General features: G+C 41.3%; 1 protein-coding gene across 14 annotated transcripts in view; it reads left to right on the top strand.

Moving 5' to 3' along the window:
- The window catches only part of amph (amphiphysin), a 139,090-nt gene extending 118,759 nt beyond the window's left edge, over positions 1-20,331 (top strand). For 5 of the 14 annotated variants that reach the window (XM_029641993.2, XM_029642001.2, XM_029641997.2 and 2 more), the window contains 7 exons: positions 1,864-2,124; positions 2,661-2,717; positions 4,658-4,711; positions 5,781-5,834; positions 17,925-18,113; positions 18,457-18,558; positions 18,990-20,331. In XM_029641993.2, the coding sequence (XP_029497853.1) occupies positions 1,864-2,124; positions 2,661-2,717; positions 4,658-4,711; positions 5,781-5,834; positions 17,925-18,113; positions 18,457-18,558; positions 18,990-19,094 (822 nt within the window). In that variant the 3' untranslated portion in view covers positions 19,095-20,331. The remainder of the gene's footprint in view (positions 1-1,863; positions 2,125-2,660; positions 2,718-4,657; positions 4,712-5,780; positions 5,835-17,924; positions 18,114-18,456; positions 18,559-18,989) is intronic. The other 9 variants (XM_029642006.2, XM_029641999.2, XM_029641998.2 and 6 more) reach the window with 6 other exon arrangements.
- Positions 20,332-22,709: the final 2,378 nt, after the last annotated feature.

The raw sequence follows: 22,709 nt of genomic DNA, 5'->3' as shown, positions 1-22,709 counted from the left end.
AGAGCAGATGAGAACTCTTTTTATAGTGGTTGAGAGGTAGCTTCGCTTTGTGGTGGTAAATAGACGGCTACAAATTATACAGATGAGAACTCTCTTTTATAGAGTTGGTTGAGAGCGGTCTTTGTGCTAGCTTCGCTTTGTGGTGGTAAATAGACGGCTACGAATTATACAGATGAGAACTCCTTTTTAGATAGTGTGTTCTACAACTTATCATGAGGTACTCTACCTCAGGCAAGCAATACATCAATACCTCGAGGCTTCTTCAATATTAGACATTGCGTACCAGCTGTTATTGGCTAAACGACACACAAACCCGCCCCTCGTCTTACCAGAGGTAGCGTCTCTGTTCTACCGGTGCATGGAAAATCCCGCCAGCTCTATATTGTCCGTTTCTTCGTTCAGCCACGTCTCAGTGAAACATAAGCTGTTACAGTTTTTAATGTCCCGTTGGTAGGATCATCTTAATAGTACGTCATCAATTGTATTTTCTAACGATTGCACGTTAGCAAGGAGAATGGAAGGCATTGGGAGTTTACTCGCTCGCCTCCGACTTCTCAGAAGGATCCCCGATCTGCGTCCTCTTTTTCGCCGTCTTTTCTTCACGTAAAAGGCATGGATCTGGGCCTGTTCTAGTGAAAGCAGGATATCCTTCTCGTCAGACTCGTTAAAGGAAAAAGTTTCTTCCAGTCCGTGGTGAGTAATCGCTTTTCTGATGTCCAGAAGTTATTTTCAGTCATAAGAGACGATAGCAGCAACATTATGTACACAATTAGTAAAAAAATAAGTTACACAAAAAGCAAAAAAAATAACAGAATTGCACAATTGGTTGGGAGAATGTAAAACGTCAGCCATGTTCTTCGGCGCCATCTTCATTCAGTTGTATTTGTTAAAGCTGCAATATGTTAGTTTTTGGTTGACCCCTCCAAATTCACATAGAAATGAGAGTTATAGATCTGTCATTCTCATTGAAAGCAAGTCTAGATCTGTTCTGATGTGCGCTATTTCTATGTTTCACGTTCCTACGGTATTTTCGATTTTGTACACCAGCTTCAAACAGCTGAAAATAAAATATTTTGGGTTATGGAAAATATATTTCACAGCGGTTTAGACGGTACAATGTTTTTTGACACAATGACTGAAATGTTGCAACCAGGAAATGGCGTAGTGATTTCTGCATAGTGTATCTTTAAGTGCCGTTTTGGTTCACACTTATGTTGAATATGTTATCCAAAACATATTGTGTTTTTTGTTTTTTTGTGTTGCTGCCAAAATGCTCAAACTGTACTCTGAAGCAACGTTTGAACTATACTCGGCAATATTGAATCATCATACTGTACATAGAGGAACAAGTTCCTGCATACAGACCTCAACAACATCAACATTTGAATCTGTCAAGACGGCCCCTATTAGCTCTTCCCTTGAGGTATTTCCACACTGGAAAGAGGCAACCGTGACAATCTATTCTGATTTGAGTTCTGTGATATCTGTAAGGTTGCCTTGTATGATGTCATATTATTAAGTCTGCCTTTAAGAGCTTCAAACACATTGTATTCTCTGTTGAAACTGATTCAATTATTTGCAGATTAAAGGAAACTGCGCTGCAGTTCCACTCTGAATGTTTATGTTGTATGGTTATACAGAGGGTAAAAGGGCTAACCAGCCATACCTATCCAGGTAATAATGATGATGATGATGATGATAATAATTCATTTTAACGGTAGTGCATTTGTTGCACCCAAGGTGCTACACAGCATAATCAAAAAGTACAAAAGAGGTATGTTGAGTTGGGACAGGGGGGTTGTGGGGGCTGCTGTAAGACAGGGGATGTTGACCAGTTCTTCCCTCGCCTGTCTTTGTGGAAAGAATGAAAGCAATGTCACCATGGCCCCTGAACCTGCCGCGCCCCCAGCTGAGACTGCTGTGGCCCGGGAGGCAACAGCTGAGACTGCTGTGGCCCGGGAGGCAACAGCTGAGACTGCTGTGGCCCCGGAGGTCCTTGGGACTGAGACCTCAGATGCCACAGAGGCAGCGGCTGAGGCAGGGGAAATCCAGGAGCCTGCTTCTCCGACTAGTGAGGCTGAGGCAGCCGAGAGTGCCACCAGCCCTGGAGAGGAGAAGCCTGATGTGAGTGACAGTTCGCTATTATATACAGTAACTGTGAAATAGCACGCTCATCATCACAAGCATGGGTCATTCCCCAGCCATCTATGGTCCAAGTCATCCTTATAGGCATAGTTGTATCCCTCTGTTTAAGGGAACCTTTTCATCACCGTCATCATCATCATCATCGTCATCATCAATATTTTCATATTGTCAATATCATCATCATCATCGTCGTCATAATCATCATCGTCATCATCATCAGTGTTTTCACCTTTGTCATTATCATGATCATCGTTATCATCCCATTCATTATATCCGTGGAGATGCTTTCTGATATCCTATGTTTTAAAAATGTTACTTTGCAATTATCGACACCTTCCTTGTCATTCAATTATGTTCTCCTTGATTTTAAAACTTACCATTTTAAACTTGGTACTTTTTGTTTTGACCTCAATCCACTCCACAACTCCCATTTATTGTTTTATAACACATCTGTACATTATGACAGGATTCAAGTCTTAAATATGACATTCTTCTCTAACTCACTCTTGGTATAGTCCACTGTGGGGTCTCCAGTGACATCTGCAGAGCCTGAGGGGGCTTCACCAACTGAGGTATGTGTAAGATCCTCCCCTTTGTCCACTCACGCACTCCCATTACTGTTCTGTGACTCGGTTCTGTGTTACATTGAAGTCCATCTTCTTTCAGTAGCCGGGCCCAAACCCTACCATCACCATTGTCAAAGTGTCATGAGGTTGAGAGATTGTCAGTGTCGAGACTTTGTGAATAACTGATTGTATTGAGTGCATCATAGTCATCTTGGGTGGGAAATGTGTGTGTGTCTGTGTCGGAATGTGATTGAAGAATTAGGGTGGCATTTTTAATGATCTACTATATGTTTCTGTTGGGATGTCATGCATGCACATACTATTCTTGTTATATTTGAGTGTATGAGCTGTTCAATCCTACTCCAGGTTGGAACCTGGGGCAAGCACTAGACACATCGCAAAGAGATACACTACATGACCAAAAGTATGTGGACACCTACTCGTCTAACATATCGTTCCAAAATCATGGCCATTGATATGGAGTTGATCTCCTTTGCTGCTATAACAGCCTCCACTCTTCTGGGAAGGCTTTCTGTATGGACCTTGCTCTGTGCACAGGGGGAATGTCATGCTTTAACAGGAAAGGGCCTTCCCCAAATTGTTGCCACAAAGTTGGAAGCACAGAATCATCTAGAATGTCATTGAATGCTGTAGCGTTAAGATTTCCCTCCATTGGAATTAAGGGGCCTAGCCCGAAGCATGAAAAACAGCCCCAGACCATTATTCCTCCTCCACCAAACTTTACAGTTGGCACTAAGCAATGGGTCAGGTAGCGTTCTCCTGGCATCCACCAAACCCAGATTAGTCTGTTGGGCTGCCAGATACTGAAGCGTGATTCATCACTCCAGAGATTAGTCCTGCCGACCATTTGCATTGTGCATGGTGATCTTAGGCTTGTGTGCGGCTGCTTGGCCACGGAAACCCATTTCATTAAGCTCCCGACAAACAGTTCTAGTGCTGATGTTGCTTCCAGAGGCAGTTTGGAACTCAGTAGTGAGTGATGCAGCCGAGGAAAGACGATTTTGACAAGCTACGCGGTTCAGCACTCTGCGGTCCCATTCTGTGAGCTTGTGTGGCCTACCACTTTGTGGCTGAGCCGTTGTTGCTCCTAGACATTTCCTCTTCACAATAACAGCACTTACAGTTGACCGGGGCAGCTCTAGTACGGCAGAAATTTGACAAACTGACTTGTTGGATAGATGGCATTCTATGACGGTGCCACATTGAAAGTCATTGACATCATCAGTAAGGCCATTCTACTGCCAATGTTTGTCTATGGAGATTGCAACGGGTGTGGCTGACATAGCTGAATACGCTAATTTGAAGGGGTGTCCACATACGTTTGTATATATTGGGTATGTGCCTTGGGGAGTTGCTCATTTACGAAGGGTAATTACAATTGCTGTGTGTATATGGCTCTTATTGTCATGCTTGACATGGGAGTGGAGGAAATGTCTGTATATCCATTTACTTTCTTCCATGTGCCAACCATGTATCAAAACGACTTAAAAAAGATGAGTAGCCTTATTTTCATTCATTTGATTTTAGATTTTCCTTGATATAGATGCTCATTTTTTTTTTTTTTATAATTTCCTTGAACAAGAGTATATCCCACTAAATATAATAATAATATAATAACCACAGAATCTGTGCAGAATCTTGATACACCAAGATAGCCTGTACCTTGAAAGAATGGACCAAACATTTCCTTGCCAACACAGCAATGACTGGATGCAACGATTCCTCAAAGCCTGCATCTCAGTACTTTACGTTTTGCACTTGCATGAATGCTATACTAACAATATCGATAAGAAGGAGAACCGCTGTTATGTAAGTAATTGATGCAGATTCATCTCAATATATCAAATGCAAACTCAATGCTAAAGGCTGTACTGAAAAAGCTTAGGTAGCTAGCTAGGTGCATTAAAACCTCTTTCTGCGCTTAGATCCTCCCAGTTGAAGAGGCTGAAAAAGCGTTCCCCAGCGAAACAGCTCCCCCGGTAACTATAACTTATGCCAAATTTGGCAAAAAGGAAGCTAAAATCATATTTGGCCGAGTATCTTGTGTGAGTTTGAACCTCAAGTCATATTTTACAATGTTTTGTAGAATCTTAAACATTCAATTGTATTTGACACAGTGTCTCATATAAACTTTAAGGTTGAGTCATACAGGACAGAGTGGTATGACATTGAGGTCTGACTCACTCCAAAGTACACAGAGGATGCTATTAAAACAAAGCCAAACCTTGGATTTCATGTACCATTCGAAATTAGCATTTATACTGTAGAAATGTCACTCAATGTATACTGTGGCATAAATTGTCACTTTCCATCATTAAATAATGTTAATAATAATAATGTTTTTTCCAGACAACAGTATTCACCAACATCTGGGTTTGTGTGAATAGCACCCAGTCTCATATGAGCTTGGCTATATCCCCAAACCCCTGTTCCATGTATTCCACATAAAGCTCCATGCTTTAAAATCCCAGAATCTAACATAAATTGATAGTTATGTCACACAGTTATGCCACATTACAAATCTTTATAGAGCATGATATACGGTTATAGATGATTTGTGAAGCATCTATGTGGTGCTTATGAAGCCTTCATAAGATGCACTTTAAATAAAGCAGGACCCAGGTCCCTATAGCAAAGTCTCAACCTTTTGAATCTTGAAATTCCACAATGTTATATACTCTCATATACTGTACGTATATGAGTTGAAATATCAAAATGCTATATTTATTTAGAAGTATAGCAAATAGGTCACAGGCGGTTGGTGACAGCTTAATTGGGGAGGACAGGGTCATAGTAATGGCAGGAACAGAATAAATGGAATGGTATCGAACACGTCCAACGTGTTTTCCATGGTTGATACCATTCCATTCCAACCATTTATTAAGAGCTATCCACCTGTGACATAGGAGTACACAAAATTAAAGGAAACATACCAAATAACTTGAAATAACCAAACTAAATCTGGAGAGTCGAGAGAGGCCATCCTCGAGGCTTGAAAATATATTTTTCCCCAGATGTGATTGTGAATCAACTCTCTTTTGTACGTAGGAATCCGTTCCGACCCCGGAGGAAATGAAGGAGTCCCCTGTGGAGGAGACTCCGGTAATTATTATCCCAAGATTCCCAAACCCCATTCCCAAAACTCTAATATCCATGATCCCACATTTGCCTTTATTCAACTAAGCTCAGTAACTGGGACCTATTGGGACCTGTCCGAAAGTCCATTGAGCCACTTAAGCCTGAAATAGAAAATAGTAGTGATTGTTGTTATACTTTCATATTACAAGGTATATGTTCTAAGAACATGAGGCGTTCAAATGTAAAGGCATCAGAGGAAGTTGCTGCACTGATTTAGAGTCATTCCTGTCCTAGATCAGAAATGATTGTTTAGGTTCCACCTCGAAAACTGACGCAGGCTGTTAATACATATTTAGAAATTGGGGCTGGGAACGTTGTGGTGATTTCCACATGTAGCAGAAAAATAACAACAAATAAGTCACTGACTGACAGCTGGCAGTTTAACTAGCTAGCATGCTAACCTTAGCCAGCTAATGAACGTTATTGTGAGCACCATTTTCAGTTAGCACAGGTGAAAATAATGATTTCATAATAAGAAAACCAACCTACCGGTCAAGAGATCCTAACTAAACTGTGCCTATACGAGCTGTTGAAATGTTGAGGGTTGACGTTTGTCTGACTCTTGCCATTTGATAATTCCAGTGAAACCAAGTCAGATTCTAATCGTCATTAATATTTGGACTGCACACAGACAGTGGTGTAAAGTACTTAAGTAAAAATACTTTAAAGTACTACTTAAGTCGTTTTTTGGGGTATCTGTACTTTGCTATTTATATTTTTGACTACTTTTACTTTTACTTCACTACATTCCTAAATAAAATATTGTACTTTTTACTCCATACATTTTCCCTGGCAACCCAAAGTACTCCTTACATTTTGAATGCTTAACAGGACAGGGAAATGGTGAAATCGACGCACTTATGAAGAGAACACGTGGTCATCCCTACTGCCTATGGTCAGCCGGACTCACTAAACACAAATGCTTTATTTGTAAATAATGTCGTTGGAGTGTTGGATTGTGCCCCTGGCTATCCGTAAATTTTAAAAACAAGAAAATGGTGCCTTCTGATTAGCTTAATATAAGGAATTTGAAATGATTTATTATTTTACTTATACTTTTGAAGTATATTTTAGCAATTACATATACTTTTGATACTTAAGTATATTTAAAACCAAAACTTTTAGACTTTTACTCAAGTACTATTTTACTGGGTGACTTTCACTTTTACTTTAGTAACTTTCTATTAAGGTTTCTACAGTGGGGCAAAACAAGTATTTAGTCAGCCACCAATTGTGCAAGTTCTCCCACTTAAAAATATGAGAGAGGCCTGTAATTTTCATCATAGGTACACTTCAAATATGACAGACAAAATGAGAAAAGAAAATCCAGAAGATCACATTGTAGAATTTTTAATGAATTTATTTGCAAATGATGGTGGAAAATAAGTATTTGGTCACCTACAAACAAGCAAGATTTCTGGCTCTCACAGACCTTCTTTAAGAGGCTCCTCTGTCCTCCACTTGTTATCTGTATTAATGGCACATGTTTGAACTTGTTATCAGTATAAAAAACACCTGTCCACAACCTCAAACAATCACACTCCAAACTCCACTATGGCCAAGACCAAAGAGCTGTCAAAGGACACCAGAAACAAAATTGTACACCTGCACCAGGCTGGGAAGACTGAATTTGCAATAGGTAAGCAGCTTGGTTTGAAGAAATCAACTGTGGGAGCAATTATTAGGAAATGGAAGACCACTGATAATCTCCCTCGATCTGGGGCTCCACGCAAGATCTCACCCCGTGGGGTCAAAATGATCACAAGAACGGTGAGCAAAAATCCCAGAACCACACGGGGTGACCTAGTGAATGACCTACAGAGAGCTGGGACCAAAGTAACAAAGCCTACCATCAGTAACACACTACGCCGCCAGGGACTCAAATCCTGCAGTGCCAGACGTGTCCCCCTGCTTAAGCCAATACATGTCCAGGCCCGTCTGAAGTTTGCTAGAGAGCATTTGGATGATCCAGAAGAAGATTGGGAGAATGTCATATGGTCAGATGAAACCAAAATAGAACTTTTTGGTAAAAACTCAACTCGTCGTGTTTGGAGCACAAAGAATGCTGAGTTGCATCCAAAGAACACCATACCTACTGTGAAGCATGGGGGTGGAAACATCATGCTTTGGGGCTGTTTTTCTGCAAAGGGACCAGGACGACTGATCCGTGTAAAGGAAATAATGAATGGGGCCATGTATCGTGAGATTTTGAGTGAAAACCTCCTTCCATCAGCAAGGGCATTGAAGATGAAACATGGCTGGGTCTTTCAGCATGACAATGATCCCAAACAAACCGCCCGGGCAATGAAGGAGTGGCTTTGTAAGAAGCATTTCAAGGTCCTGGAGTGGCCTAGCCAGTCTCCAGATCTCAACCCCATAAAAAATCTTTGGAGGGAATTGAAAGTCCGTGTTGCCCGATTTGACACACTGAACTCTATCAGAAAAGTAGTTGGTGAACCAGGCGAGGCAATCATTTGAGAAACCAAGGCTGTCGAGTCTGCCGTTGAGGATGTGGTGATTGACAGAGTCAAAAGCCTTGGCCAGATCATTGAATACGGCTGCACAGTAATGTTTCTTATCAATGGCGGTTAAGATATCGTTTAGGACCTTGAGCGTGGCTGAGGTGCACCCTTGAACAGCTCTGAAACCAGATTGCATAGCAGAGAGGGTATGGTGAGATTTGAAATGGTCGGTAATCTGTTTGTTGACTTGGCTTTCGAAGACCTTAGAAAGGCAGGGTAGGATAGATATAGGTCTGTAGCAGTTTGGGTCAAGAGTGTCCCCCACTTTGAAGAGGGGGATGACTGCAGCTGCTTTCCAATCTTTGGGAATCTCAGACGACATGAAAGAGAGGTTGAATATGCTAGTAATAGCGGTGGCAACAATTTCGGCAGATAATTTTAGAAAGAAAGGGTCCAGATTGTCTAGCCCGGCTGATTTGTAGGGGTCCAGATTTTGCAGCTCTTTCAGAACATCAGCTGACTGGAATTGGGATAAGGAGAAAAGGGGAAGGCTTGGGCGAGTTGCTGTTGACCGGGGTAGCCAGGTGGAAAGCATGGCCAGCCGTAGAAAAATGCTTATTGAAATTCTCAATTTATCAGTTAGATAGTGAGATTTATGGAGCCCCAGACTGGGGTGATTGACCATCGAGATCTTCCATTTTCTAAAAATTGTGCCAACAGTTGTGCCTTCTCAGATCTTGCATGGTGCAGGTCCCCCTGATGTCCTTACACAGCCCCCTGGTCTTGGCCATTGTGGAGAGGTTGGAGTCTGTTTGATTGAGTGTGTGGACAGGTGTCTTTTATACAGGTTACGAGTTCAAACAGGTGCAGTTAATACAGGTAATGAGTGGAGAACAGGAGGGCTTTCTTAAAGAAAAACTAACAGGTCTGTGAGAGCTGGAATTCTTACTGGTTGGTAGGTGATCAAATACTTATGTCATGCCATAAAATGCAAATTAATTACTTAAAAATCATACAATGTGATTTTCTGGATTTTTGTTTTAGATTCACAGTTGAAGTGTACCTATGATAAAAATGACAGACCTCTACATGCTTTGTAAGTAGGAAAACCTGCAAAATCGGCAGTGTATCAAATACTTGTTCTCCCCACTGTATCATACATTGACTAAAATGATGACTTATTGTCTTAAATTGATGTGCAACAGCCTGGGTAAGCTCTGGCCATCGTCTCTCAGCTCGAAAACAGTGGATTTCTACTGGTGTGGGTGTTGAACTATTCCCGAAATTAAACAAAAGGGCTATACCAAACAAAGTCAAACGAACAAGGCGACAGTTAATCCAGAAAAAAATGGGAATACCACAACCATGATCGCATCGCAATAAATGTTTCTACTGCCAACTAAAATGTATATGCATTTGCTATAGGCAGATGTCAGTCGAATGTTTTAAATTGAAACTGCTTTTCAATTGTTCACTTTGCTTTTTTTTTTGCCCCCCACTCCACGGTAGACGTTACGTAATTGCTTCCCATTTAGTATTGTGAAATGTCATTAATTGTTGCTGAACCACAAACAACTGCAATAATCATAACTCACATTTCTTGTGAATGCTGCCTTAACGCCGCCATGACAAAATCTTTGAAAGTTATTTTCGTCGTTTTCTTATGTAGGAGGTTGCAACTTTACTGAGCGTTCAGATGGATAACTATTTGGTGAAGAACAGACATTGTACTTTGTAATGGAGAACAGGCACTTTTGATCCGTAGCCTTATGGTGGTTGGTCTGCATCAATAACATCTCTTTGTCTGAACTGTAGGCACCTGTGGATGCTAAAGGTTCTCCTCAGGAAGACACTGGTAACAAACTGACTACTGAAAGTTGCATCCCCGTTATCCTCATCGTGGTGATGTATCTGATACCAGTGCCAGCATTATTGCTAACACTTTATTTGAATCTGCATAATGTGACCATTATGATGACATACTGCAGACATGACAAAGTGAACGTCGCAAAAAGTTGTGGCATCTGATTTCCGCTACCTGATCTGTGAGATGTACTGTTATTTAAGTTTGTTGCGCAACAAAAGCACCTGCTATATAATTTGAAGGTTAGGTAAAGTGTTACTGAATTATGGAAATGTTGCAGCAGCATGGTGTCCGGATTGCTGCACAATGCTCAACATTATGAACATATCATCTACAAGCTTGGTATCAGACTTGTCCTCAAAACGGATCTCCTTTATAGGATACTGTTTTCACACATCGAAAACAAGCTTTTTGCTGTTAATATTTTCTATCAAATGCCTCCTTTTCACATGACTTTACTTGAAACAAACAGTAGCAAGTAGGTTTACAAGTGTGGGTGTTACACCAGTAGCACTATCAAAGACCTAGTCCACTGGGCACACACTGCTTGGATCAACGTTGTTTCCATGTCATTTCAATGAAATTACATTGAACCAATATGGAGTAGACGTTGAAATGACATCTGTGCCCAGTGGGAGATGATGATTTGGGCAGATAGTAGATTACGATGTTTGAAGTAAATGTATTTTCTATGGTGTGTTATGAACCTTGTTGTAATTCTTCCAGATCCTGTTTGTTCATACATACATTGTTATTATCACTTATAACTTTAACCCTTAAATTCTAAATTCAAATAGCAGTTCTGATACAATTATGTTTTCCGTGTCGTTATAGACGGGTTAGCTGGCAACATCATGGAAACGATGCGTACGCTCCTGTCGCGATACGAAACCTTCAGCCCCGCCCCTTGGCCGGCAGCGGGGTACTAGAGGTGGTTAGCGTCCCGTTCCCTGGATTGGACAGGGCACTATAGATACTTCAGGTTATCTCGATATAACCAGGACCGCTCGCGTAGCCCTGCCTCTCTTTCTATATCGAAGCGTTGTCCGCGTAGAGAGTCTTTGCCTTGTCACTCTCAACGGTCTAGCTCTAGCTGGGATGTGTGAACCCCACCTTTATCCTCTAGACTCTTTGTTTCACCACTAATTGATCCCTGAGTTGTTATTAAGCACTAGTCCTACCAGTCTCTATATGATTTCCCTGTGGTTGAGTATTTCCCCTCTGTGATGTATCTAGTTTAAAGTGTGAAGACCTTTAGTCAACTTAGTCTCACTACTCTGCCCGTCGGCTATGTATCGCTTGGAAAATAAAACTTAGATAGATCGATAAGACAATTAAATGAATCACTACTGGACACACCTTCCTCCTTGTCTTTTAATGGTAACTCATTCTGTCATAGAGCATTGATACCCGTTTCCAGTGTCCCGGTAGCGGGGAGTGTCAGAGTTGTTAACTGTCTTTGAGAGAACCTTTTACTCGAGACAAAATAAGACTACCGTTTATTTTTGAAAACACTCTGTTTTTTGTCTTTTACAATCAAACACACTTCAAAATACACTATTTGTTGCTCGGTCACACACAGCGTTAATCAAAAACATGCAAATGCCTTAATGCTCTATAAAATGCCTGGTACAATAATAACACTTATCTCTATATTAAATGCTTATAATAGTTATTTAATTACCTTTGAGAGATGACGGGGAGACCCACGAGATCAGGAGCAGAGTTTCAATCGGTCAGAGTAATTTCTGAATTTAGTTAGGTTGCGACTCCCCTCTACTGTCTGAGAGGTTGACTTTGAGTCGGTGGTTTACTAAATTTAGAGATTCAAGTTAGACTGGAGAGATCAGAGATTCTCCGCTGAGCTACCGCAGTGTCTGTGGCGAGAAATACCTAGCTGGGATGAGGAGCTCAATCAATTAAGATATTTTGCATCCTGATTCTGCCAGGCGAAAGGCACTCTGACGACAATACTACTGTCCAATAGCTAAACGGCAAGAGCCCAAGTTCCAGCAAATTAGAATCTATAGATAATTTGAGTAGTTTAACTAAATTTTGAGATTCAAGTTAGACTGGAGAGATCAGAGGTTTTCCGCTGAGCTACCGCAGTGTCTGTGGCGAGAAATACCTAGCCGGGATGAGGAGCTCAATCAATTAAGATATTTTGCATCCTGATTCTGCCAGGCGAAAGGCACTCTGACGACAAAACTACTGTCCAATAGCTAAACGGCAAGAGCCCAAGTTCCAGCAAGTTAGAATCTGTAAGTGATTTGAGTCAGGTGGCAATTACCCGAAGTCAAATGGTTGTCTAAATTAATTCAGAATTCAAGAAGTCAGCGCCAAAGTAATGGCAAATGTCTCTTTATATACCTTTTGATTCTCTGCACCCGATCCGCTGCTCCTCCCATTCCCTCAGAGCAGAGAGGGTGATGACATATCTTACAACAGGAAATACTTTTCTTACAGTGCATATATGGGCCTCTGGTTATGACAGAGCCTATTACTCTAGCAACAATGAGGAAATACTTTTCTTACAGTGCGCATATGGGCCTCTGTTTATGACAGTGCCCTTACTCTATCAGCAATGAGTCTAGCAGCTGTTCCCATTCAGAGGTGTCACTTGAGGCAGAGGGTGATTCTTCCTGACACCAGTCAGGCAGGTTCAATAGTTGGTTGGCTTGAGTCGTCTTCTGGTGGCTTTGCCCAATCCGGTATTTCAGTAGGCGAGATCATCTCTGTCTCTACCCTTGGTGGGTAAGACAGGGGAAGAGGACCAGGAGGTAGATCCCTTTGGCGTTTTACTACACTCCAATGGCAGAAGTCTGTATGTTGTGATTCTGGATGGCCAGATAGCAACAGCTAGTTGTATCTTGTTCTTGATACTATGTCTTGTCTTGAGGTGTCTTGACTGATGTCACGTCATCACGTCATATGGCAAAAAAATGCATTAGCTAGCTAACCAACAATGAAATTGGAGACGAAATATAGTTTACAAGTTGTCAACAACCTAAGCCAACCCCGTCTGTTTTGCCCTATAGTTGCGCACGCGACGGTTTTGTTGCTAAATAACCAACCTATCTATGCTCTAAATATTTTATGTTCATATATTGTTTTGTATTGAATAGTGCTGTTTTTGCCGTATATATTTTGAATGTATATATTGTGTTGTTTTCTGGTGGTTAAACTATCTTTTGCAGTGCTGCTAGTAGGGGAGACCAGGGGTAATTGTAACACATTTAATTTTTTCAAACAGAAACCAGCTAGTGTGATGAAAAAGTATATGCCAATGTTTAAGTTCTCTCCCTGCTTGAAATTGTTCAGTCAAACATCTCACTATTAGCTTGTTTGAACCTAGGTTTTTAGGGGTGAAAGTCGTTTTTTCCACAACCTGTATATGTTGTTCTTCTCTCCTGGGCATTAATGTCCAATAATTCATCACTATATGTTGGCTTAACACTGACAAGTGTCACTATTCGTGTCTCTTGCTAGACACATAATGTTTTGTCATGGCTGCTAGGGTTGGGGTGCAATTGTAATTACAAGCAGCCAAATGTTGAAAACAAGGGATTTTACTTTAAGATGGTATTAATTATACAAATACTAACTTAAAATAGCCTTGGGGTTCTGTAGAGTGCCAAATCATTTAAAACCTGTGCAACATCAGACTATTCAAGATGTTTTGAGCGGAAGCGAATGGGGTTGTTACGGTAAATATTGGTTACGTACATAGAAATACTTATATTTATTGCAAAATCATTCCATACTGTATGTCTATGATATGATCATTCATAAACTTGAATGTTTTTTTTTTAAAGTTAAGTGAGTTTATATGATTGATTTATTTGACATTTGACCCCAGCTACTGTTACATTTTCCCCGTGCCAGAATAATTTTTTGGACTAAAATCAATATTGTGATCTGACGGTCTTATGTACAGACCGATAAATGGTATGAATGATTAGGAGACAGATGTACATAACTTGCCTAGTTTCAAGTAGTCTTTGAGCAGTAGAGAAAATACCAAAAATCTCCCAAACTTCTCACATTCTGAAATGTAAAATAATGTTGTCACCTTATTGCACTGGTGTTTATTGTTATTGTTATTATTATTATTTTATTTTTACTGTGTATTCGTTTGTGGTGATCACTTCCATACTCTATTTGTAGAAAATTACATTTCCTATCAAATGCTATACGCACATGTAGATCGATGACAATCTAATTCCATTTGAGTGGGAATCTATTCCCACCTTTATAAATGCCTCTTTTCTGAATACCATAGAACGGAATAATCCCCCATATTTTCAAACGGTATAAGAATAAAAGCAAACTCATTTGTCCTCATGCGCTGAGATGCTCTGACTTTGATCAAATCAAGTAATTGAATTTATCACATGCGCCGATTACAACAGGTGTAGGTAGACCTTACTGTGAAATGCTTACTACAAGCCCTTAACCAACAATGCAGTTTTAAGAAAATGTTAATGTTAAGTAAAAAAAATAGATCAGTTAAAAAATATATATAATAATTACAAATAATTAAAGAGAAGTCGTTAAATAGCGGTAGCGAGGCTATATACAGGGCTGCCGTCAATGTGCGGGGACACCGGTTAGTCGAGGTAATTGAGGAAATATGTACATGTAGGTAGAGTTAAAGTGACTATGCATAGATAATAAACAGAGAGAAGCAGCAGAGTAAAAGAGAGGGGTCACAATGCAAATAGTCTGGGTAATCATTTCATTAGCTGTTCAGGAGTCTTATGGCTTGGGGGTAGAAGCTGTTAAGAAACCTTTTGGACCTAGACTTGACCCTCCGGTACCGCTTTCCGTGCGGTAGCAGAGAGAACAGTCTATGACTAGGGCTGGAGTCTTTGACCATTTTTAGGGCCTTCCTCTGACACCGCCTGGTATAGAGATCCTGGATGGCAGGAAGCTTGGCCCCAGTGATGTACTGAGCTGTTTGCACTACCCTCTGTAGTGCCTTGCGGTCGGAGGCCGAGCAGTTGCTGTACCAGGCAGTGATGCAAACAGTCAGGATGCTCTCGATGGTTCAGCTGTAGAACTTTTTGAGGATCTGAGAACCCATGCCAAATCTTCTGAGGGGCAATAGGCTTTGCCGTGCCCTCTTCACGACTGTCTTGGTGTGTTTGGACCATGATAGTTTGTTGGTGATGTAGACAGCAAGGAACTTGAAGCTCTCAACCTGCTCCACCACAGCCCCGTCGATGAGAATGGGGGTGTGCTCGGTCCTCCTTTTCCTGTAGTCCACAATCGGTAGTCAATGAACAGAATTCTCTTTTCTTTTTTTTCTTTTTTTTTAACCCCTTTTTCTCCCCAATTTCGTGGTATCCAATTGTTGTAGTAGCTACTATCTTGTCTCATCGCTACAACTCCCGTACGGGCTCGGTTGAAAGTCATGCGTCCTCCGATACACAACCCAACCAGCTGCACTGCTTCTTAACACAGCGCACATCCAACCCGGAAGCCAGCCGCACCAATGGGCCGGAGGAAACACTGTGTACTCGGCAACCTTGGTTAGCGCGCACTGCGCCCGTCCCGCCACAGGAGTCGCTGGTGCGCGATGAGACAAGGACATCCCTACCGACCAAGCCCTCCCTAACCCGGACGACGCTAGGCCAATTGTGCGTCGCCCCACGGACCTCCCGGTCGCGGCCGGTTACGACAGAGTCTGGGCGCGAACCCAGAGTCTCTGATGGCACTGCAGTACAGCGCCCTTAACCACTGCGCCACCCGGGAGGCCTGAACAGCATTCTCACATAGGTGTTCCTTTTGTCCAGGTGAGAAAGGGCAATGTGGAGTACAATGGAGATTGCATCATCTGTGAATCTGTTGGGGCGGTATGCAAATTGGAGTGGGTCTAGGGTTTCTGGGATAATGGGATAATGGTGTTGATGTGAGCGATGACCAGCCTTTCAAAGCACTTCATGGCTACAGACATGAGTGCTACGTGAGTGCTACGGGTGCTAGTCATTTTGGCAGGTTACCTTGGTGTTCTTGGGCACAGGGTCTATAGTGGTCTGCTTGAAACATGTTGGTATTACAGACTCGGTCAGGGACAGGTTGAAAATGTCAGTGAAGACACTTGCCAGTTGGTCAGTGTATGCTCGGAGTACACGTAATCAGTCTGGCCCTGCGGCCTTGTGACTGTTGACCTGTTTAAAGGTCTTACTCACATCGGCTATGGCGAGCATGATCACACAGGAGGAATGGGCCAAAATTCACCCAACTTATTGTGGGAAGCTTTTGGAAGGCTACCCGAAACGTTTGACCCAAGTTGAACAATTTAAAGGCAATGCTACGAAATACTAATTGAGTGTATATCAACTTCTGGCCCACTGGGAATGTGATGAAAGAAATAAAAGCTGAAATAATTAATTCTGTCTACTATTTTTCCGACATTTCACATTCTTAAAATAAAGTGGCGATCCTAACTGACCTAAGACAGGTAATTTTTATTAGGATTAAATGTCAGGAATTGTGAAAAACTGAGTTTAAATGTATTTGGCTAAGGTGTATGTAAACTTCCGACTGTAGATGAAAACTCTCTTGGTAAATAGTGTGGTCTACAGCTTATCAGGAAATAGTCTAACTCCGGTGAATAAAACCTAGAGAATTCCTTACTATTAGATTTTGTGCACCAGCTGTTTACAAATATATATTGCCCGCCACCCCTTGTCTTACCAGAGGCGATGCAGTGTAAAACTCACCAGCTGTGTTATCCATGTTGTCGTTCAGCCACGAATCTGTGAAACATAAGATATTACAGTTTTTAATGTCCCGTTGGTAGGATGTACGTGATCGTAGTTCGTCTATTTTACTATACAATGATTGTACGTTGGCTAATAGGACCGATGGTAAAGGCAGATTACCCAGTCGCCATCGGATCTTTAGAAGGCTCCCCGACCTACGTCCCTGATATCTCTGTCTCTTTCTACTGTGAATGACGGGGATTTGGGCCTTGTCGGGTGTCTGAAGTAAATCCTTTGCGTCCGACTCGTTAAAGACAAAAACTTCTTCCAGTACGAGGTGAGTAATCGCTGTCCTTATGTTTAGAAGCTCTTTTCGGTCATAAGAGACGGTGGCAGAAACATTATGTACAAAAAAGTAAGTTACAAATAACGCGAAAAAACACACACAATAGCATAATTGGTTAGGGGACCACCCCTATTTTATCTTATTGTCGGCGGCCTTGGACAGCTCCACTCCCTTTGCATATGTTTTTAAAAAGTTAATGTAACAAAATGTTGGTGCAAACTTGAAATATCTCACCGGTATGTCAGTATACAACGAAAAAATATAATTGGGGCCCAGAATTTCACTTGGTCATGTCCCCTGATCCCTCACCGACTTTCCTTGATGACCTTCGAGGTTTGGTTGCCACCATGTTGTTTACACAAGGTCATCATGTTTGTGATGAATGGTCATGAAGGAAAAGAGACAAGGAAAGGAAGTTTTTTAGAACTATTGGGATGTACTGTAGCCATTGATGTAAACATGGATGGTATTCATGAAAATAGACACTGAAATGTCAACATATTAATCCAATGAAACCATGTTTCGAAACTATGTGGATCTGTGGTGTGAAAATCATTCTATTTATTTCTTGAAGAATATGTTAACTGCTTGTATGGCTACATTTTAGCATGTATAAATGTGTGGATTTGTGTGTGTTATTGTGTCTCGTTAACGGGTTTCTTTCCTCACCAGGAGAAGATGCCTATTCCCTCAGTGGTGATTGAGCCAGCCTCCAGCAACGAAGGTGACGATGACCGCGACATTATTGACATTTCCCCAACGACCATCAGCGACAACGGAGTGACAGCGGACACCCAGGCGGCCAAAGACATCACCACCTTCGACGGCCCACCAGGACTCCCTCCTGGCTTCCTTTACAAGGTTTTCCCTGGTCCACACACACACACACACACACACACACACACACACACACACACACACACACACACACCCACAAGACCTCCCTGATTCACACAAAAAGGCTGACCTGAATTGTACTGTGCTGGCTAGGTAGGATATTTTCTTTTCAGTTGGTCTTTCCAGCGACTATGGTGGATTCATAGTACAGCTGGGCTTTGCCAGGTTTGGCCCTATAGTGTGAAACTGGCAACACTCAAAATAGAATAACTGTATTTTGTTGTATACCGTTATCAGCACACACTTGGATGCACACACACACACACACACATGCTCTCATGCTGTATTATGAACTCCTATCCTGTAGGTGGAGACTCTGCATGACTTTGAAGCTGCAAACTCAGACGAGCTGGAGCTGAAGAAAGGTGACGTGGTTCTGGTTGTTCCCACGGCTACAGCAGAAGATCAGGTGAGGAAAAACTCTGTATTCACACTATTAAATCAGCTTTCAAATTCTAAAAACACTATATTAAATGCTGTACAAATACTGAGCACTTCACGTCCATAGAATATCATAAATATGGTCAAATAGAGTGGATCTCAGATCATTGGTAAAAAAAAACTAACACAGCACTCCAGTGACCAGATTCCATGTAACAGTATTCCCGATGATCCACTTGGTGGAGCCATAACCATATTGCTTATGCCTCATAGATCTGTCAACACTGAAAGGATAGGCTTTTGAGGAAGTAAAATGACCGAAATAGAGCTGGGTCCTTGTCTAACTAACACATACACAAATAGTGTAGTTTAGCTTTATGTTAGCTACCAGCCTAGTACACAGGCATATCCATGGCCAATGAAATTCACCCCTTGCCTCACTTTCTCTATGTTTTCCAGGATGCGGGGTGGCTTACAGGTATCAAGGAAAGCGAATGGTCGCACCTTGGGGCCAGTGCCCACAAAGGACTCTTCCCAGAAAACTTCACACAGCGCTTGGAGTAACCATCTGAGCCCGGAGAAAAGAGTTGTGGGGGAGGTGAAGGGGCCTGTGTTCTCCAGACAATGTCTAGCCGAGCGTCTGCTAACCCGTCTGTGACCTTGTCTGCAAGACAGACCAAGGCCGTCACTGATAGAGGAAAGGACACAAACAATCAACAAAAAACAAACCAAGTGTGGATAAACACTAGTACCTGCTCGGAGCATAACGACAAATAACATGAGCATGATGCGATAGTATGATCTACCCTTTTTTTGTTTGTTAACCTTTAAGCAGCAGCGAATTGATGTGTGCTTTGTTGGAAGTGTGGTGACCTCCACATGTAAATCCCTTGACCTCCACATGTAAATCCCTTGACCTCCACATGTAAATCCATATCTGTTTCAAGGATAAACTCAAATGAGAAATACCTCCTGAAGAAAAAAAAAAGTTACCTTATCTTCTCTGCACCAAGTGTATTGTATTGATTTTGTTGCTCTGCAGTGGAATTTCTAAGAATCTGTAGTGCTATGATCTATCTAACTGTTCTTGAGTGTTACTTTAAGTGTTTTCTTTCTGACATTTCAGCCATAAATGTTACCTTGCATCATTGTTAGTGTTCTCTTGTAGTGTCATGGCTGTATGTGTGCGGCTGTAGTGATTATTTTTTGGGAGTACTCAGTGTTGACATTGTTCATTGACAAGACATGCTGTGCTCTTGCCGAAACAACATAATTGACGTTGAAATTCTGAGCATTGGAATGGGACGTCCGATGAGTTTCCAGCATGAAAAATGATGTTTGTGATGAAGCTGAGATCCGGGAACTGGCAGATGCAGCTTTCTCAAAGTAAAATAAAAAAATAACACTGTAGCTCCCGAACGTAAAACGTTAATGTGTATATCCTTATACCTTATATCTGCAATTACATATATACAAGAAACCAAGTCAACCAGTGGAAAGACATATGAAGTTATTTATTTGTGAATGAAATGTTATGATAAATTGTATTTATTTAACTTTATATTTTTAAAGTTTAAGATCACTGGGAAGGTGCTGGGAGAGAAATCAGATATGCAATTTATGTAATTGGTTTATATACTGTAGGGTCACAATAGTCACAATAGTCCAACTGTTCAGTATAGCAATGAATATATCACTCCTGTTTTCGTACAGTTAGCCCTCACTGTATAACCTTTTTTTGTGATATACATATCTGTGATTATTTATCTAAAGGTGAATAAAGAATAGTTCATATGTTACAGCTCCTCGTTGATTGGGAATTATTTGCAGATCTGGTTCAAATACATGCGTATTTAAGTATTTGTATTTTAAATACTTATTGTCTGGCCAAATCAACTACTTCTATTTGAAGTATTTGAAAGTATTTTTCTAATCATTTCCACTAAATACTATTTGAAACTATTTTCAAATACTTGTTTCCAAATACCCTGGAGGACCAAACAGACCGGGGTACAAATGCATGGAGTATTTAAATATTTGTATCTGGAAATACACTTCTATCTGAAAATACATGTCAATACTTTCCAAGTGTATTTCCAAATATATTCCAATATTCAAATAGTATTTTTTCAAAGAAAAATATCCAAATACGATTTTTGTTGTTCATGAAAAACAGGAACTTGTGAGTTGCATAGCGTGGCGGGGTCATCGATATTCAATTTACTGCACTTGCGAGAGTCAGACAAATCAAAGTGCCTATACACTGTAGATAAAGCTCCAGAAACGGCTTCTCCAATAGAAATGCCCGATCACGCTTGTAGGTGATGTTATGGCGACGTTGTGTCGCACTGACCTGCGCATGAGCAGCCCGTCAAATCAAAGGCACTCCTTCGATATCAAGTTGAAGTAATACTTAAATTGCATACTCAAATTGACACAGGACACTGCATAAGACAGGAGAAATACTCCAGATATAACAGACTGACCCGTAGCCCCCCGACACATAAACTACTGCAGCATAAATACTGGAGGCTTAGACAGGAGGTGTCAGGAGACACTGTGGCCCCATCCGATGATACCCCTGGACAGGGCCAAACAGGCAGGATATAACCCCACCCACTTTGCAAAAGCACAGCCCCCACACCACTAGAGGGATATCTTCAACCACCAACTTACCATCCTGAGGTGAAGAGATTTCTGAATGTTCTTCACCCAGCATACACCCCTCCAACCAGACATGCTTTATCTACTCATTTGCTGGATGCAGAGTTCAATAGAGTTCAAGTGAAGGTCAAGCAAATCATAGAGAAAGCACTGCATTGCAATCGTCTCTGATGGGAATAATTAACTATGCAATCTCCACCCCTCAACCAGTATTCTACAAGTGCACAAACACAAGAGACAACAGACACACTAGTCTCTACATTGCAGATGAGCTGAAGGCAGTCATCAATGACCTTGGACCACAGAAGGTATTTGCTGGTGACAGACAATGCTGCGAACATGAAGGCTGCTTGGTCTAAAGTAGAGGAGTCCTACCCTCACATCACACCCATTGGCTGCTCCTCAAGGACATCATGGCACTGAAAACAATGGATACACTCTACAAGAGAGCCAAGGAAATGGTTAGGTATGTGAAGGGTCATCAAGTTATAGCAGCAATCTACCTTGGCCTGGATGAGGCCAAGGTTCTTGGCAGTCTGGCGAAGTACACTTCCAAGCAAGGGCTTTGGGATGGAGATGCAATATGGCAGTCGTGCCAACATATCTCATCAGCCACCTGGTGGAAGGGACTTTGTGGATCTGAGGCTCTTTCCCCTGTTGCCTCCATCATCCTCCAAATCCCACCAACATCAACCGCCTCAGAGCGCAACTGGTCCTTGTTCGGGAACACACACTGACCAATACAAGGGTTGAAAATTGGTGGCCATCCGGGCAAATTTGAGGCTTTTTGAGCCTGACAACGAGCCATCCTCAACAAGGTTGGAAAGTGACAGTGAAGATGAGGCCTCAGAGTCTGAAGTTCAAGAGGTGGACATTTAGGAGGTCCAGGGAGAAGACATGGAAGCCTGAGAGGAAGACAACCAAAGCTTTAGTTTCTAGACTATCAATTTACAGATGTATGTTGAAAAGTTTTTGGGAGATGCGATGGATCATTGGGGATCATTCAATATTCTCTATCATTGAAATCATCCCATGTGAAGAGTCAAGTCATTTAATTAAAATTCAATACGTAACTTCATTTAAAAAATAAAAAATATTGGAAAGATTTAATAATTTGCAATTATGTCTACTTACGATAGAAGCATAAACCTTTTACTTTGTCTCCATATGGTATGGTAAATATATCCAATGCAAAAAAACATCTACATTTAAATAGTATTGATATTCATTTGCATGTATTTCCGTTAATTCCCATATATTCCCTTAATTCCCACAGAAAGTTTCCACCTCCTGAATAGTCCCCAAAATGTGCAACCCTAATACTAATATTTATTTAAATAGGACTAGCACTTTTCTAAATACTCAAGGACACAAGAAACATCATAAAAGTAATATTTAAACTATAAAAACCAATGTCAGTAATTAAATATCTAATATCTTATGCTTCACAGAGAGCCGGAAAACTTAAATCTGTTTTACCAAATTTCTATCAGCATGTTAAATGTGCAACCAGAG

This window comes from Oncorhynchus nerka, linkage group LG9b (assembly GCF_034236695.1).
Source record: "Oncorhynchus nerka isolate Pitt River linkage group LG9b, Oner_Uvic_2.0, whole genome shotgun sequence".
Classification (NCBI taxonomy): Eukaryota; Metazoa; Chordata; class Actinopteri; order Salmoniformes; family Salmonidae; genus Oncorhynchus; species Oncorhynchus nerka.
The sequence above is the reverse complement of the archived record's forward strand: the minus strand, read 5'-3'. Positions and strand labels throughout refer to the sequence as shown.